This window comes from Aotus nancymaae, unplaced genomic scaffold (genome assembly GCF_030222135.1).
Source record: "Aotus nancymaae isolate 86718 unplaced genomic scaffold, 86718_ANA_hifiasm-v0.15.2.pri h1tg000051l, whole genome shotgun sequence".
NCBI classification, from domain to species: domain Eukaryota; kingdom Metazoa; phylum Chordata; class Mammalia; order Primates; family Aotidae; genus Aotus; species Aotus nancymaae.
Window position 1 is genome coordinate 14300879 of NW_026988465.1, and position 19422 is coordinate 14320300.

At 42.8% G+C, this 19422-nt stretch overlaps 1 protein-coding gene across 2 annotated transcripts in view; it reads left to right on the forward strand.

Moving 5' to 3' along the window:
* The window catches only part of CAP2 (cyclase associated actin cytoskeleton regulatory protein 2), a 146473-nt gene that overhangs the window by 112414 nt on the left and 14637 nt on the right, over nt 1-19422 (forward strand). For both annotated transcript variants that reach the window (XM_012476579.3, XM_012476580.3), the window contains 3 exons: nt 4575-4680; nt 17300-17489; nt 18970-19145. In XM_012476579.3, the coding sequence (XP_012332002.2) occupies nt 4575-4680; nt 17300-17489; nt 18970-19145 (472 nt within the window). The remainder of the gene's footprint in view (nt 1-4574; nt 4681-17299; nt 17490-18969; nt 19146-19422) is intronic.

A 19422-nucleotide genomic window follows, 5' to 3' on the forward strand; every position in this document is an offset into this window, starting at 1 on the left:
GAGTCAGAATAGAAAATAGGGCCAAACAGAGACATGGCAGAGCTGAAGAAATACCAGGAAAATGTGTCCTAAATATTTAAGGGATATCATGAGATTCCTCCTCCTCTGATAAGGTCGTGCCTTGTACTCTAAACCGCTGGCTAAATGGGATGTGGCTGGTGCCTAGGAACTAAGGGAAGGGATGAGGCAAATATAAGAGCAACAAGCTTCTACCTGCTTCTGGCCCTGGACTTGAAAGTGGATCTCCCTCAGAGCTCTTAGGTGGCAGCAACAGAAGTGACCATTGGTCAGCAAATGCAGAGGCACCTGGTGACGTCTCATGTGTTGACCCAGACTGTTCAGGTGGAAGGAAATTAAAGAACCTGCATTATTGGATTATTGCTTCAATTCATTTTTTTTTTTTTTTGAGACAGAGTCTCACTCTGTCGCCAGGCTGGAGTGCAGTGGTGCAGTCTTGGCTCAGTGCAACCTCTGACTCCCAGGTTCAAGCGATTCTCCTGACTAAGCCTCCTGAGTATCTGGGACTATAGGCACACACCACCATGCCCTGCTATTTTTTGTACCGTTAGTAGAGATGGGGTTTCACCATGTTGTCCAGGATGCTCTTGATCTCTTGACCTCCGGATCTGCCCGCCTCAGCGTCCCAAAGTGCTGGGATTACAGGCATGAGCAACTGTGCCCAGCCTCCATTCACCTCCTTATTTTACTAATGCAGATCTGAAAATTAGAACCAGAAGAAAAGGGTCTACAACGTAAGACAAATTTTATATGGAATTTAGAAAAATTGCATAAAATATATAAATAAATACCTACTATACTTCCAGGCCATTTATCAATATTACATATTCAAAATTTTAATCACTCTTTTGTAGATTTTTTTTATTTTAAAAAATACTGAGTAGATACAAAAGAATATTTGTAAAATATACATGAGGTGTAAAGAATTACGATACAAAAAATACCTAAACATCCATCCCTCAGGTTAAGGAATATGTAACAATATTTTTTTACTACAAAAAGCAGGCCAGGCGCAGTGGCTCAAGCCTGTAATCCCAGCACTTTGGGAGGCCAAGGCAGGTGGATCACTTGAGGTCAGGAGTTCATGACCAGTTTGGCCAACGTGGTGAAAACCCATCTCTACTAAAAATACAAAAATTAGCCAAGTGTGGTGGCATGCACCTGTAATCCCAGCTAACTCAGGAGGCTGAGGCAGGAGAATGGCCTGAACCCGGGAGGGGGAGGTTGCAGTGAGTTGAGATTGTGCCACTGCACTAGAAATGGAAACATATGTTCACCCAAAAGCTTGTACACAATATTCGTTGCAGCATTGTTCATGATAGCCAATAGGTGGAAATAACCCAAATGTTCATCAGCTGATGAATAGATAAATAAAATATGGTATATCCACACAATGGAATATTATTGGGCCATAAAAAAATGAAATATTAATACTTTTGCCATGTTGGCTAGATTGGTCTCAAACTCCTGACCTCAGGTGATCTGCCCGCCTCGGCCTCCCAAAGTGCTGGGATTACAGACGTGAGCCTGGAATGGACTGTTTATTAATTTCTTGGTCCTGATATTTCCCAAATCCATGACATCTTTTCTTGAACTCCATTAGTTTTCAATAATTTTAAGCAACAGAAAGCGGTGACATCAGATTCCATATCATAGTTTCCACTTTATAACTGTTACCCTATTTAGAGCTATCAACAACCTTAAACTTTAATTTTCCAAGGAAAAATAGTTACCAGCCTGTCTCCAGGGAGAGAGATTACTGTACCCCAACATATTATCTGGGACCACTAAAATAATTTCTAAGCTACTTAATTCAGTCAATGCATCAATGATTATTTTATTCTGAAAGATGTGCTTTAATTTTTCATTTTTTTAATCCCGGCAGCAGCATGAATGAACTGTGAAACTACTGTGCTAAGTGAAAGAAGCCAGGCACAAAGACCACATATTATATGATTACATTGATATGAAATTCCAGAATAATCAAATCTATATAAACAGAAAGTAGATTAACAGTTGCCTAGAGCTGGGGAAGTTTAGGGAAAACTCAAACTTTTAAAAGTTTAAGCTTTTTTTTTTTTTTTAAGTAATTACTCCCTTTGGAGGATTAATTGCTAATGGGTATGGGATTTCTTTCGGGGGCAATGAAATGTTCTAAAATTGATTGTGGTGGTGATTGCTCAACTCTGCTGAGCTATATTATTGAACTGCACACTGGAAATGGCCGAAGTATATGGGATGTGAATTATATTTCAATAAAGCTGTTATATTAAAAAAAAGAAAAAGAAAAACAGCCATTGTGTTCCCCTCACAGAACTTAGTCATTCCGTGTTGCTTTTAGGAAGAGGAGCTTTAGCAGACGGAACTCCTAATTCCAGGAGTTCAGTGCGCCTCTTCTCCTCTTAGGGGCTCTGCCCACCCTGAGAAAACTTTGGTTGAAACAATTGTGCTCAGTTACAGACTTTTTGCATCAAAGCAGTTGTGCCCAGTGATATGCCTCCAAATGTTGCCATGTTGAATTAGAGATTTCAGAACTGTGTGACACGCATGAGAAAGGCATCAGAAATATGCAAGATGGCCTGTTCTTCTCACATAGAAATAACATTTCAGAAAAGAGCAAGTTTCAGTTGCCAAACCTGGATATCATATGACAGCATGAACATACACCCCTAGTGACTTCTTTTGTTCAAGATATGCAGACACACACCTACACATGCCAGTTCAGGACAGCTCAAGCACATCCTAGGTTTTTGCCTTTTTACCTTTCACCTTTGGAGACTATTTTTATTAGTGTCTCAGTTCATCAGCTCCTGTCCTTCTCCCAGTCCCTCCTTGGGTATATGTTGGGGCTGTGGGTGTGAGGGGTTCCCCCCAGGTAGCAGCATAGTCAAAAGGGTTGGTCTTTTCTACATGTTTTTGTTCACAAAGAGGGTTCAGTATTTGCCCCTCCGTGTTAGCTCTAGCAATTAAGTAGAAAGCTACTTCCAGTAGCACCAAAGACAACTCAGTTAAGCTCAGTGGACCACCTCAAGCCTGTACAAGAAGCCGGAGAAATGCCGCTGGAGGTACAAATGCGTTCATTTTTACCACTAGGAGTAGTCAAACCAAGTAGCCGATGAGAGAGACCTTTGGAGCTACTCTTAGCTTTTGAGTTTTGACTCTGAAGGTGAGACAAAGCGACAGTGACACTTTTCATAAATTTGATGATTATAATCAGTCCATCTAAAAATGAAGAACAAAACCACACTCACGTTTTTTCTCTTTGTGGGGTGAATAATTATGTCTTCAGTTCCCAAGTTCACTCTTTCTAAATGGCATGCCTTGATACAATAGGATTTATGATGAATAGATAAATAAAATATGATATACCCACACAATGGAATATTATTGGGCCATTAAAAAAGAATGAAATATTAATACTTTTGCCATGTTGGCCAGGCTGGTCTCGAACTCCTGACCTCAGGTGATCTGCCCACCTCAGCCTCCCAAAGTGCTGGGATTACAAAGTGCTTGGATTCCCAAGTTCACTCTTTCTAAATGACATGCCTTGATACAATAAGCTGGTGGTGCTTAGGACTTTCAAGGAAAACAAAATAAAATATGTCTAGAGGTAAGTCATTATTGACAAGAGCTTTAATAATGGAGATTTCTGTTCATGATTATCTTCAGATTAATGGCCCAGGAACATAATAAAATTTTTTCTTCACTCAAATGTCATCATTTTCACGTTTACCTAGTCTTCTTTAAAGTGAGAACAAATATATTATGGGTGAAAATTGCCAAAAGGAAATGCAACTATTTTTGCCTATCTGTAAGTTTAATATTTCTAACAATTCTTTCAATCTTGTATGTTAATCCTGTTATAAAAGGTAAGTATTTTACTAGCCCTTGGTTCAATAAAATCAAGATAAAAATATAGGTGATGCCCTGCCTGGTTCATATTGTCATTCAAAGTATTAAACTAAGGGAATTTAAATGTCCCTTTCAAAGTAAGGGGTGTTACCCTTACCTGTTTCTAAAAGATCAATTTTCTTACTATACCAACTTCTTTGTCAGTCATAATGACTAAAATTCTCCAATTTGGTTACATTTTAACCAAATGATTCAACAGAATTATTAGAAAATGATCCCAGTGATTTTTTTTTCTTTTTAATACCATTCTCATTCCTGGGAGCATATTGTCTCTCATTTTGCATCAGGAGCAGTGTGGAAAGAAACAGTCTCCCCTCTCCGCCTCCCTTACATGAGGGCTGACAAGGACAGTGCGAGGACACCCTACCCAAGTCAGCTTAGTTCTGTGGGTCTCTCTCTGTGTTCCCTCTGCTCCATACCTGGACTCAGGGCACCCGGCCACCTGCCGCCTCCCCTCAGGAGAGTGCTGGGCCGGCTTCCTCCCAGGGTTCCCTTCTGAAGCCCTTCACGGTGCTTGGGCTGCGAGGACAATTGCTACGGGCCCCAGGGCCCTAGTCACTGGATAACCATGTGACCCCACAATCTTTTTACAATTGTCTTTTCGATCCTAACTCCACTTTCTTCCATTCTCTTTTATAACAAAGTGATTTGCGCCATGTGGACTGGGTGAAGTCGTATTTGAACATTTGGAGTGAGCTTCAAGCATACATCAAGGAACACCACACCACCGGCCTCACATGGAGCAAAACGGTAAGTACCAGGCCCTCCTCCACATTTGTAAAAAAAAGGCCATAACAATATATACACCCTGTGGCCCAGTGATCTCACACTTTAACATCTGCCTCGAGGAAAACCTAAGATGAAATGTCCACGTAGAGGGTGGGGTGCGGTGGCTCACGCCTGTAATCCCAGCACTTTGGGAGGCTGAGGTGGGTGGATCACCTGAGGTCAGCCTGGCCAACATGACAAAACACTGTCTTTACTAAAAATACAAAAATTAGCCGGCTGTGGTGGTGAGCACCTATAATCCCGGCTACTCAGGAGGCTGGGGCAGGAGAATCACTTGAACCCAGGAGGCGGAGGTTGTAGTGAACCAAGATTGTGCCACTGCACTTCAGCCTGGGCAACAGAGCAAGACTCTCTCTGAAAATAAATAAATAAATAGTTATCAAATATAACTGTTACATTTGTATAAAATAAATATGATCCATAGAGCACATCAGGCATCATGGATTGCCATGACAGCTGTTATTTATTGAGCACCTAATATGCCAGGGGAAAATTCTGTTCAAATGGTAAAAGCGAAGTATCTACTTCACTTCATTAATGGAAGAGTGAAATGATAAAGTTTTGATCAGATATTAAAAATGACTAGAAAATCTTTTGACAAGCTTTATGACATATGCCTAGAAATAGGTTTCCTGATATTTTTGTCTTCTTCTTCCGAGGTTTGGGAAGCAATTTAAAAATATATTATAAAAATTATATCTTTGAGTTTTAAAATTAAATTTCTTTTAAATTATTAAAAACTACTTAAAGATTCCAAAGCATAGTCCATAGCATAAATCAAACTAATTTCTCCTCATCTACTATGGCCTGTCAACATTCCAGCAAAACGAAGGATAAACAGTGATAGCCAGAGTCACAGCATTCTTGCAGAGAAGAGAAAAGTACTACTAGAATCAGCTGATTGGTCTTTGGGAGGAAAAAATAAAACAACATCATTTAGTTTGCCTACTGATCACAACTCTATGAAAACTACATATTTATAAAATGATAAAGATCATGAAAGCATATAGAAAGATGTGATGTTGATATTCACAGACACCACAGTATTCAGAGAGTTTTTTAATTTAATTTTTTTTGGGGGGGCAGGGTTTCACTGTGTCACTCAGGCTGGAGTGCAGTGGCACAATTATGACTCACTGGAGCCTTGACCTCTTGGACTCTAACGATCCTCCTGCCTCAGCCTCCCAAGCAGCTGGGACCACAAGCATTCACCACCACACCTGGCTAAATTTTGTACTTTTTGTAGAGACAGAGTTTTGCCATGTTGCTCAGGCTGGTCTTGAGCTCCTCAGCTCAAGAAATTGGCCCGCCTGGGCCTCCCAAAGTGCTGGGATTACGAGCATGAGCCACCGCATCCGGCCCAGAGATTTTAAAAAACCCATTCCAGCCGGGTGCGGTGGCTCACACCTGTAATCCCAGCACTTTGGGAGGCTGAGGCTGGTGGATCACCTGAGGTCAGGAGTTTGAGACCAGCCTGACCAACATGGAGAAACCCTGTCGCTACTAAAAATACAAAATTAGCCGGGCATGGTGGCACATGCCTGTAATCCCAGCTCCTGGGGAGGCTAAGGCAGGAGAATCACTTGAACTCAGGAGGTGGAGGTTGCAGTGAGCCGAGATCGCACCACTGCACTCCTGCACTCCAGCCTGGGCAACAAGACAACAAGAGCGAAACTCCATCTCAACAACAACAACACAGTCCATTGCACAAAACTCCTATTTGCACCACGAAAAGTTTATGATGACTTAACGTCTCTAGTACTTTCAGTAATTGTTGATTTTTTTCTATTTTCAAATCGGATTTCGAGATTTGCACTCTGTGGGGGTTTCAGTGACTGACAGCCTGTCGTTTGATACCCGCACTGTCCAAGGGCACGTGGCTCTACAAAATCACCCTTCCCTGAGTTAACTGTTGGAGCTGAGAGTTCCTGATCCCATCTCCTAACCTCGGCCTCCAGACTGCAGCTGTGACCGGCAACTGCTGCCCCGTTCAGTTGTCAGGGTGCAGTGCCAAACTTTGAGCCCAGTGATTGGAAGAGAGTCTACGTGTGTGTGCAAGTGCGCCGGGGTGGATGGGTGAGCTGGGTGGGAGGAAGCAGCTGTGGAGTAATCCGTCTGGAATTTCTTCTTGCATTTGCCGTGGTAGATGGAATCTTGTCATTTCTATGAACTTTTTTTCAACAGGAAGGCAGCTGTCAACTAGAAAGACCCCACACCAGAAACTACTTGCTGTTTTTCAGTTAGTTTCATCCTTGGGACCCAAACTCTTTTTCATATGAGTTAGTGTGCTTTCCTCAGTGCTAAGTTTCACATGCACTTTATTGAATAAATGGATCTTTTGAAACAAACCCAATAGCAACACTGTTAGCATCCCTCGCAGTTGGTCAGATCTGTAATATTCATTGGGAGTTCCTTCAAATCAGATAACTAAAGCTGAAAGACTAAGGCCTAGTCTTTACACTTACAATTACTGAAATAATTGATTTTTTTCCTACGAAGCTGTTCGTTTCTATGAATCTGTAATTGCAGACTATTATTCTGTTCTGAAAAAGGTCTGTTCAGAAAATTCTGCTCAGAAAAAGTCATGAAAAGAATTCTCTGAATAGGATAACTATGATTATTTTGTTAACTTTCGGATGTTAACTTGTTGACGTATTTCTGTCCTTTCCTGTATTTCTGAATTACTTTAGCTTTGGGAACAAATAGAATATAATTATGTGTAGAGTAGAATAAAATTGCGCATGAATGAATGTATATACGTTCTTATGTAATAGTGATGTAGTTCTTTTTTTGTTGTTATTTTTTTGGGTTTTGTTTTGTTTTGTTTTGTTTTTGATACAGGATTTTGCTCTGATGCCCAGGCTGGAGCACAGTGGCATGACTGCAGCTCACTGCAGCCTTGACCTCCTGGGCTCAAGCAATCCTCCTGCCTCAGCCTCTGAAGTAGCTGAGACCACAGGCGTGCACCAACATGCCCGGCTCGTTTTTATATATTTTTTTTGCAGCGACGTGGTTTCACCATGTTGCCCAGGTGGTCTCAAATGGGGTTTCACCATGTTGCCCAGGCTAGTCTCAAGCTCCTGGGCTCAAGTGATTCACCTGCCTTGGCCTCCCTAAGTGCTAGGATGATAAGTGTGAACCACTGCACCCAGCCAATGTAATTCTTAATAACACGGATTTTAAAAATCCATCCTATACACTATCATTCATCCTAGCCTCTCCTGAACATCCAGGAAAATGCAAGTAGTTGAGGGTGGTTACAATTACAGACAAGGTGGCGTTTCATTTTTCTTAGAGCAAAACACTTTAGGATCACTTCCTTTCCAACAAGTAGGTATTTCTTTTTTTTCTATTTCTTGGTGTAAAGGCCAAATGTCTGTTAACAAAGCCAAAGTTCCATAGCTTACTTTTGATCAAATTAAAACTCAGCCAGAGGGTGTCGTGACTCATTATAAATAATGTAGGCTCTGTGGCATGTCATTAAATATGAACATGTACGCCTTGTACATTTTCAAGTCTTCAGGCCTCTCTGGCCTCCTCGTGCTATTTACAAGATAAAACTGTTCTTAAGCTTTTATATCTAAATTTTCATTTAGAACTTGTACCAAACCCACATCTTAGGGCTATTAATCAAAGGGAACGGGCAGAGTCCCAGATGATGTGTTGGTTGTCCAGTGACAAAGCTCACTCTTCTCCTGGACAGCTCTTCCCCGGAGTGGCTCTGGCCAGTGTACCTGACCACAGCTGCTTCGTTCTACTTAATTAAGTTTGGGCTTCTAGGTCCCTTTTGGGGCTCTGGGTGGCCAGTTACTCTCATTCTCCTATAGAAGGGTTCCACGTTGCTCAGCAGGGGCTAGAAGTGTCATCAACTAACAAAGGAGCCTTAACTGCACAGACAGATAATAAAGTTAGGTTGGAAATGAGCTCTGTGAGTTCAGCCTGACAGAGACCACACAATTAAACCAACATGGCTTAAGCATCTACTAGGCACCAAGTTCTGGGCAAGGGGCTGAGAACACAAAGAGGGATAGATGGCATTGTGGACATGATCCCTGTCCACGGAAACAAACATTCCAGCTGAAGAAGATAAGCAATGCACCATGATAGAATAGGGGGAGCCGCATGCTGGGGGCACACATAAGGCACGACGCTTGCGTAGACCAGGACAACGTGGAAGGTACGGCCCATCCTGTAGTGTGGCGTGGTTCTGGGGCCAACAGCAACCTGGGCACTTGTTAGAAATCTCAGGCCCATTGGCTGGGCGCAGTGGCTCACACCTGTAATCCCAGCACTTTGGGAGGGTGAGGCGAGTGGATCACCTAAGGTCAGGAGTGCGAGACCAGTGTGGTCAACATGGCGAAACCCCATCTCTACGAAAAATACAAAAATCAGCTGGGTGTGCCGGCACAGACCTGTAATCCTAGCTACTTAGGAGGCCAAGGCGAATCCCAATTCACCCTGGGATCAGTAGCCGTGACTGGTACCCTAATACTGGGATAGCAGTGACTTGAAAACAGATAGGGTTCAAACACATTTGCTAAATCCACTGTATTCATTTGTCATCACAATGAAATTTCCAAAGTGTTAGTCTGTTAACTATAGATCGTGTCTGTTTTTCAAAAGCTGCATTAAAAAAAATTTTTTTTTTGACGAAATCTGGCTCTGTCACCCAGCCTGGAGTGCAGTGGCGTGATCTCAGCTCACCGCAACCAGCACCTCCTGGGTTCAAGCAATTCTTCTGCCTCAGCCTCAAGAAGAGCTGGAATTACAGACACCCGCCACCACGCCCAGCTATTTTTTGTATTTTTAGTAGAGACAGGGTTTCACCATGTTGGCCAGGCTGGTCTCGAACTCCTGACCTTAGGTGATCCAACCTCCTCAGCCTCCCAAAGTGCTGGGATTACAGGTGTGAGCCACCATGCCCAGCCAAAATGGGTATTTTCTTCTGTCCAGTGATAGGAATGGAATGGAGAATGCATTTTATTACAGGAGCAGCCATCGGCCACCCACACCTCCTCTGCTCCTTTCCCTTGTCACCCTCTGCCTTTCATTCTCACTTGTTGTAAACTCAGGAGACATAAGCTAATATTAGCTTAAGCAAAATGATTTTCTTAAAAAGGAAAATGGGGGAAGCTGCAGATTATCTCCTAAAGGTAAAACAAACTTTTCATAAAATAGAGCATGAAGGCAAGCCCTGGCCACAGTTTATTGGTCCAGTCTGCACTCTTGATGCAAACTGAGCTTCCCTAAATAAACAAAATATAGTATAGAGCCAAAGGTAAATAATCTTTCTAACAGCTATGATTTTGCCTTAACCCTCACCTCTGCTACCTGCTAAGTATGGATAAATTGAGAAAGTACAGACATTTCTGCATGTTCCTGAAATCTGAAAGAAAAAAGCCTGAATTCAGTGGTAGTTCAGACTTAGGCCCTTCTGGCCAAATGAAGTAGCTGTCCAGCTAATTCAAGCCACATGTCCCTCTTGGTCTTTATATAACCGTTGGCCCTCTACAGTTTGTTTCTTTGATGGGTATACTCTGCTATCTTTAACTCTGGAAAGTTTTCCCATGGAAAATTTAATTTTATCTTTCCTTTTTTATAAGAAATTGTATTCTCAAGCTGGCAGACAAGAAGAAAAGACAATCTGGAAATTCCAGATTTGATCTAAATACCAGCACAGCCAAACTAATAATTACAGCTACATATCAAGGCAATGTATGCAGAATATCTGGATCAGTTGAGCACATTAGATTATGTTCATTATATTCTTTTTCTTTACTTTTGAGACACAGTTTTGCTCTGTCGCCCAGGCTAGAGTACAGTGGCATGATCGCGGCTCACTGCAATCTTGCCTCCCAGGATCAAGTGATTCTTGCACCTCAGCCTCCTAAGTAGCTGGGACTACAGGCGTGTGCCATCATGCCCAGCTAATTTTTATATATTTTGTAGAGATGGAGTTTCACCACGTTGGCATGTTGGCCAGGCTGGTCTCAAACTCCTGACCTCAAGTGATCTGCCTGCCTCAGCCTCTCAAAGTGCTGGTATTACAGGCATGAGCCACTATGCCCAGCAGTGTGTTCATTATATTCTTCTGGACTCTACTTGGAGGGCTTGGTCTGCTTTTATAAAAAATTTTTACTTTGGGCATGTAGAACAGAAATCACCACCTATGTTTTTTGAAGGGCCACATCTGGGTATACAGATGGTGCCCAACTTAAGATGGTTTGAGTACCCAAAAAGGCATTCTGTTTTTGACTTCAGTGCGGTATTTAATAAATTACCTGAGATATTCAACACTTTACTGTAAAACAGGCTTGGTGTTAGATGGTTTTGCCCAACTGTGGACTCATGTAAGTGTTCTGAACACATTTATTTAGGCTAGGCTAAACTATGAGGTTCAATAGATGAGGTGTATTAAATGCTTGTTTGACTGTTACAATATTTTCAACTTATAATAGGTTTATGGGACGAAACCCCATAATAAGTCAAGGAGTATCTGCATAAATTAAGAGGAAAAACAAACATAAAAACACTAAGTTACTGGTTTACATGTACTGATATAGACAGCATGTGTTATTCCCAGGCCGTTTTCTGATTTTAAGCTGTCGTTACTTCTCCAAAGCAACTTTGCTTTCTGTTCTGTCTTCTTTTCATCTACTGCCAAAGCTCAGATCTTTCCAGGTCACCAAAGGAATGGCATACAGGGACCGCAGGAGGGTGGGAGGAGTGAAGAATCGTGAAACCATCAGAAATCATCAACGAAACCATGAGATCTGAGTTTTTATGACCTTTCCCCTGGTCTTTCTATCTTGAGACAAGGGTGTTTGGAGCTTTGCTTCTAAAGAAAACAGATCAAAATGGGCCCCACAACTCCTTCATATTTGTGGGACCATCTTTTTATTTCAACTATATTTAAGTACTGTTAGTACTTTCATGGAAATCTGAAATTCCAGTAGTGTTCTGTTTCCTCAAATTGACTTTTTAAAAACTGTTAATAAATATACGTCTAAAATATTATACAGCACTTCACTGTGGTATTATTAACAATTCTATGTTCTTAGAAAGGCCCCCAGAAACTTTGTTTTCATGAACAGAAGTCATCTCAAAATTCTAAGAAGTGGAGCCAGGTGCAGTGGCTCACACCTATAATCCCAGCACCTTGGGAGGCTTACATGAGCCCAGGAGATGGAAAACAGCCTGGGCAATGGGGTGAGACCTCATCTCTACTAAAAAAAAAAAAAAATTAATTCTAATAAGTGATAAAAATAAGAGAATAGAGACAAATGTCATAAATTTAATTCAGTTACACTCACATTATACAGGATGATCATCTTTTAGTTTATGTGCAGCCTTTTTACTTGACTATAGTTGTCTTCTAATAAAAGTGTGCTATAAATATGAATGTAAAAATTGCAAGTTCTTATGGAAATTAACAAATTTGGAAAGGTATCAATTTCACTAAGTTATTGATCAATATACATCTTGCATAAAATAGAAATTAGTTTTGACATTGAAAATATAAACACACCCTACAACATGAATTTGCAAAGCATATTTCACTCCCAGAAAGGCTGCCTGATTTATGTTTATTAGGCCAGTTCTAAACTGGTAGTTCTTCCTTTTAATCATTCCCTCCTATTATGGTATATGAGAGGCTTATCATCCTCATGTTTTGTGTTCCATATTGCACAGGGCCATTTGGGATTCTTTGTCCTTGGAAAAATTAATAAACAGTATTTTATTAAAATGTTCAGTTGTCACTTGGGAGGCGAAGGGGGAGGCTCTCTTGAGCCCAGGAGTTCAAGACCAGCTTGGGTAACATAGTGAGACTCTGTCTCTTAGAAAAGAAGAAAAAAAAAAAGTTCAGTTGTAAAGCAGTGTTAGTCTCTATAGTTGTAGCATGAAGATGTGTCTTGTGATTGAAATGGCTTTGTGATTTTGAAACTGCTTTTATTTTTTGAGACAGGGTCACTATCTCCCAGCTGGAGTGCAGTGGTGCCATCTGAGCTCACTGCAGCTCAATCTCCCGGGCTCAAGCAATCCACCCACCTCAGCCTCCCAGCTCCCAGGTAGCTGAGACCACAGTCCCATAAGCACCACACCCGGCTAATTATTTTACTTTTAGTAGCGACAAGGTCTCACTACCCAGGCTGATCCCTCACTCCTGAGCTCAAGTGACCCTCTCACCTCAGCATCTCGAAGTGCTTGAATTACAGCCATGAGCTACTGCACTGGGCCTGAACTGCTTTTAAAGTGTATAATTGGACACCTATACCTTGTCACTGCTACCTAGAGATCATTAATGGTAAGCCGGGTGGTTGATGGGCCAGGATGGTTCAGAGACGGGCAGCTAAAGAGAATCAAACTGAGAAACAGAAGGGCGTGTATGTTTGTGTCCATGAAAGAAAGTGGGAGGAGGGGCTGGTAAAGGAAGGGTGAGGGAGAGGAAACACCCATAAACAGTGCCACGGCATGTCAGCTGTTTCATTTTGTGGGTTTATGTGCAATCTCCACAAATACCTAAAGACAGGTGGCTCACAGCATTACTACCACTAAGCTAGTTCTATGGAAGGAACATCTTAACAAAAGCTGTGCTACAAGCAATGTGATCCACCTGTTCCAAGAGACTGTCAGGTGATACTTTGACTTTTTTGGTGTCTGCTTTTTAAAAATGGGTAAGAACACTAATAGGTTGCCTGACCTGTTCTTAATTTTTTTATTTTTTGAGACTGGGTTTTGCTCTTGTTGCCCAGGCTGGAGTGCAATGGCGTGATCTCGGCTCACCGCAACCTCTGTCTCCCAGGTTCAAGCAATTCTCTTGACTCAGCCTCCTGAGTAGCTGGGATTACAGGCACGCCCCACCACGCCCGGCTAATTTTGTATTTTCAGTAGAGATGGAGTTTCACCATGTTGGTCAGGCTGGTCTCAACCTCAGGTGATCCACCCGCCTAGGCATCCCAAAGTGCTGGGATTGTAGGTGTGAGCCTCCATGCCCAGCCTCCTCTCTGTTTTTTCTTGGGACATCTAAAGACAGTGTCAGGTTGTGATTCCACTTGTGGCCAGGTACATAGGAGAATGTAGAAAGCTTCGGTGTCATGTTCTGTAATCTCCCACAGAACGAGAAGAGGAAGCAAAGATAAGGGACCCTGCGAAGAGCAGCTCACGGAGACCCAGTGAAGGGAACATCTGATCAGTTTGATTTTGAGTCCGCTGTACAGTAAAGCCCCTGAATGAAAAGTAGCCTTGGAAACAAGAGCCTGGTGTTGTGCTCTCGCTGGGGCTGATATGGGAATGAGCCAGGACATAGAAAGGATTAGTCCAAGGCAGAGTTTCAATGGGTCCTGAGTTCCCTTATTTTTTGGCTTTATTTTCAACTTGTGTAGCATTAAATCCTTTGTCTCATGTTCCTGGGCCAGCCATCTGAATGTATCAAAGTTCCAAAAAGTTGAATATGTGGCTTTTCATTTCAGTGTCCTTTAATGGCTCTTGGAGAGAGAGTCTCTCAATTCCGAGAGCCAGGCAACCATCTAAATCGTTCTAAGATTTAGAAGCCAGCATCGTCCCTCCTTTCCACAAAACAGGACTGTAAAGCTGCAGTGTTTCAGATGTTGAGGGAGGGGGCTGTCCCTTCACTGACTGAATGGATTATGATGTGCTTATGAGTAAAAGGAATACTTCGTGGTTCTCAGCATCTGAGGACCAGAATACTGTTTGATGCGCAAAGCTTATATTACACTGTCTTTCTGATTCAGAGCGAATTCTCAAATCTTATCCCAATAACGTAGAAAATATTTCAAATACTGGGGAGAAAAATGGTCAGTCTCAGGAACTGTGAAATCGTTTTCTGCTTGACCCAAGAGTCCTATTGGAATTAGGCTGCTCTTCCTTAGAAACAAAAACCATTGCAAATTAAGTCTTCAGGAGATGAGCTCTCCAGCCTGCAGGGTTTCTAAGATGTGTATTCTGAATAAGAGAATAATCTTATTTTCAGGGTAATTCTACACTTAATAGGAATTATTATGTAAGTACTTTGAAAATAGCATTTGTTTTGTTTTGTTTTGCTTTGACACAGGGTCTCATTTCCAGGCTGGAGTGCAATGGCATGATCTCGGTTCACTGCAACCTCCACCTCCCAGGCTTAAGTGATCCTCCTACCTCAGCCTCCCCAGTAGCTGGGACTCCAGGCATGCATCACCATGCCCGGCTAATTTTTTGTATTTTTTTTGTGGAGACAGGGTCTCACTTTGTTTCCCAGGCTGGTTTCAAACTCCTGGACCCAAGCAATGCACCCTCCTCAGCCTCCCGAAGTGCTGTGATTACAGGTGTGAGCCACCACGCCTGAGCCAGCATGCTTTGTTTTGTTTTAACAGAAAACTACTACAGGTTAAGAATTCCTGATTTTGATACTGCATGATACTAAGTTGTTTATGACAATAAGGATATTCTGTCTTCATTAATACTTGGCACTTAACATAATGTTTTACCTTTCATATTTGATATTGAAAATTTATGAGCCTAAGCCACATTTCCATCACTCCCAATTTGTTAAGCTTCCTCACTATTGAATTTGTTTATAATTCCTTATTATAGGTATACAGTTCTACTTGAGGATTTAAAAGTAAAACAGGGCTGGGCGCAGTGGCTCACACCTGTAATCCCAGCACTTTGGGAGTCTGAGGCAAGTGGATAATTTGAAGTCAGGAGTTCAAGACCAGTCTGGCCAACATGGCGAAACCTTTCTCTACTAAAGATACAAAAATTAGGTGGGCATGGTGGCGCATGTCTGTAATCCCAGTTACTTAAGAGGCTGATGCAGGAGAATCGCTTGAACCTGAAAGGCAGAGGTTGTAGAGAGCTGAGATCACGCCACTGCACCCCAGCCTGGATGACAGAGTGAGATGCCGTCTAAAAAATAAACAAATAAAAGTAAAACAGTACATAGGCCAAGTTTGTGGTATATGTGTGTTTCTATCCTACCACTTTTAAGTTCTGTGAAAATATCATCTATGGGGTCCTTTCCCTAAATATTAAAACTGGCACTTCAGGAGGCCAGGGCAGGAGGATCACTTGAGGCCAGGAGTTTCAGACCCGCCTGGAAAACATAGTGAGACCTCATCTCTACAAAAAAAAAAAAAATTAAAAATTAGGCAGGCATGGTGGTGTGCATCTATAGTCTCAGGTATTCAGAAGGTTGAGGCAGGAAAATCACTTGAACCCAGGAGTTTGAGGTTTCAGTGAGCTATGTTCACGCCACTGCACACAGCCTGGGCAATAGAGTGAGACCCTGTCTCCTTAAAAAAACAAAACTGAACTAAAGCAAGTCTCCCTCTTGTCTGTCACCTCTTACTGCCGTTTGAATTTGTTAGGCTTTCATACTGAAAACAAAGGTTGTACTTTACGTAGCAGTGAAAATAAGAATAAGCATAGCTTTTGGATCGGGAAGAATCTAATTTTCAGTTGGTTCACTAATAACCAACATTCAATGAAAAGTCGTATGGGTCCTGCACCCTCATGTCGGAAACAGATGTTCAGTGCCACAAAGAAAAATTAGCACTGAGACAAAGGATTTTTCAGCAATGCAGTTTTTACTTCCTGGACTACAGGAAGGGTACCCTCACTAGCCATCTTGCCACGAGAGTACAATGAACAAAGGAAAACACACAAATTTATCCCTTAGGCATTTGGGGTCATGCTTACCGCTGTGTCTGATATCCGTTGGCTGGAGCAAGACCTCACAATCTAAACTAAAACCTGATTGGCTAACAACTTAAAACTTTTCTAAACAGGTAAAAGCAATGGCGAGCTGGGACATTCCTGTGAGCACGTCCAGCACAGATATCTTGGTTAAAGTACAAGGACATAGAATATACTACGTGCCTGTAAGCATGGCATGTCTAATAACTACATAGGATAGGGCTTCACAAAGTTATTAGCACACTTATTCTTTAACAGGAAGGGAAACCTTAAAAAGGAACTTTTCAGCTTCCCACACCTCATTACCTTCAGATTTGACAAGCATCCTTATCACATATGGGCCTTGTTTGGGGGTCAGTTTGAGGCAGGCGTATCTGGAAAATCAGGTCCAGAGAGTTTCTGTACCTCTCTCTTTCACTGCTCAGAAATGTTGAGAAACATCCAATAACCACTGAATATTTTTAGCCTCCCCCATGCCCCATTGGTGGTTACAGTTTCTAGTGTCTCAAAAGAGCTAATCCTTTGATCAATTGGACCACTTTTTTCTTGTGATTCTAAATTGGCCAAGGCCCAGTGTTATTTTGATCCTGAGCCTTGCACCTGGACTTGTGAGTATGTCTCGTTGGCCTCTGACTTGGAAGCAGGGCTCACGGCCACACAGATGCTACTGACAGACAGGGCCACATAGCTGAGTCATGTTCCTCATTCCCAAGCTGGAGCTGCCTTGGTTCAGATCCTCCTAAACAGACCCACAATGCCCAGGTGTGCCCTCTGGGAGCCTTTGCTGAGTCTTCAACCCCTCATTGGCAGCAGGTCTTGACTCATTCGGGCAAAATCCCAGCAAGGGCACAATCTCAATGCAACACTCTGTCTTCTGTCTTCTCAGGGTCCTGTAGCATCCACCGCGTCAGTGTTTTCTGTCCTCTCCGCTGGGCCTGGCCTTCCTCCACCCCCTCCTCCTCCGCCTCCTCCAGGGCCACCTCCACTTTTTGAGAATGAAGGCAGAAAAGAGGAATCCTCTCCTTCACGCTCAGCTTTATTTGCCCAGCTTAACCAGGGAGAAGCGATTACGAAAGGTGAGAAAACAAGACCTTGAAGCTGCCTCCCTTTCCCTCTGGCTCCCAGGCACAAAGAGCAGCCAGAGCTCCAGTGACAGATGTATCACTCCATCGCTGTCCCCAGCATGCAGGGAGAGCGGGGCTGGTGCTGGGAAGACAGGAGCCTGCCGTGTTCTTTATGTCCATGCAGACGGGCTCAGGGGGCCACTGTGCAGACCAGAAGGAAGACCTCGGAGACGCTGGGTTCTAAATGGACCACTGTGCTGCATCCTTGCTTTACCTCTCGGTGCTTCCACATCGTCGTCTGCAACCCAGGCATCAAGATCAAGTGAAATAAAAATGGCAGGCTAGGTGTGGTGGCTCACGCCTGTAATCACAGCACTTTGGGAGGCCAAGGCAGGAAGATTGCTTGAGCTCAGGAGTTCAAGTATAGCCTGGGCAACATAGTGAGACCCATCTTTACCAAAAATTAACAAAAATTAGCTTGGCATTGTGGCAGACACATGTAGTTCTAGCTACTAAGGAATCTGAGGTGGGAGGATCACTTGAGCCCAGGAGGCAGAGGCTGCAGTGAGCTGAGATTGCACCACTGCACTCCAACCTGGGTGACAGAGTGAGAACTTGTTTATAAATAAATAAATAAAAATGGCAAACATTAACTCCTCTGTCCTGAAGCAGTGTACAGGCTTATCAAAGAATTATATCCCCTCTATACTGGGCTAGGAGCTAAGAATCCCAAATTCTAAATTTTTCTCTGGCTCCAACTGGCTCTGCTATGCCCTGTGAAACTCGTTTACAAAGTAAAGGAATGGATTCATAAAGTCAGTTCCATATTCTGATATATACTCATTGGAATGCCCTAACCCTTTAACCTATGTCTGGAGAATGATTTAGCCATAAGAGAAGAAGTAAGACGTGATCCTTTTTCGTGAGGTGGTTTGATCTTTGCAGAATTTTTATGTGTCATTTTATCTCCCAACAGAAGAGGTTTAAAATAAAAATACTTGGTGGGGTGCCGTGGCTCATGCCTATAATCCAGCACTTTGGGAGGCTGAGGCAGGCAGGTCACTTGAGGTCAGGAGTTCAAGGACCAGCCTGGCCAACATGGTAAAACCCTGTCTCTACTAAAAATACAAAAATTAGCCAGGTGTGGTGGCACTTGCCTGTAATCCCAGCTACTCGGGAGGCTGAGGCAGGAGAATTGCTTGAACCCGGGAGGCAGAGGTTGCAGTGAGCCGAGATCGTGCCACTGCACTCCAGCCTGGGTGACAGAGCGAGACTCCATCTCAAAAAAAAAAAATACTTACAGTGCTACTATCAACTCTAAACTTATACAGGACTCAGATCCTGCATCCTAACTTGGAGAAAGCACTAGTCTCTGTTTTGAAAGTAGCATTACTAAAAGTTCTTGTGCTCTTTATATACACCATGTTGAGCTACCAACTTAGAGACATTTCCCTTTGCATAAAATAAATATGTCTGTGTGTTACCCTCCTAGGGCTCCGCCATGTCACAGATGACCAGAAGACATACAAGAATCCCAGCCTGCGGGCTCAAGGAGGGCAAACTCGATCTCCCACCAAAAGCCACACTCCAAGTCCCACGTCTCCTAAATCCCATCCTTCTCAAAAACATGCCCCTGTGTTCGAGTTGGAAGGAAAGAAATGGAGAGTGGTAAGTGAAGCGCTTTAACCTGTATTCCTGACACGCACCAGTGAGAAGACCAACAGCCGAACCATTTACCAATATCCGAAGGATTTCTTTTAATTTTTTATTGACATCTAACATTTGTACATATTTACGGGGTATCTGTGGTATTTTGTTACATGCGTAGAATGTGTAATGATCAGCCGGCTGGGCGCGGTGACTCACACCTGTAATCCCAGCACTTTGAGAGGCCAAGGTGGGCGGATCACCTGAGGTCAGGAGTTCAAGACTAGCTTAGCCAACA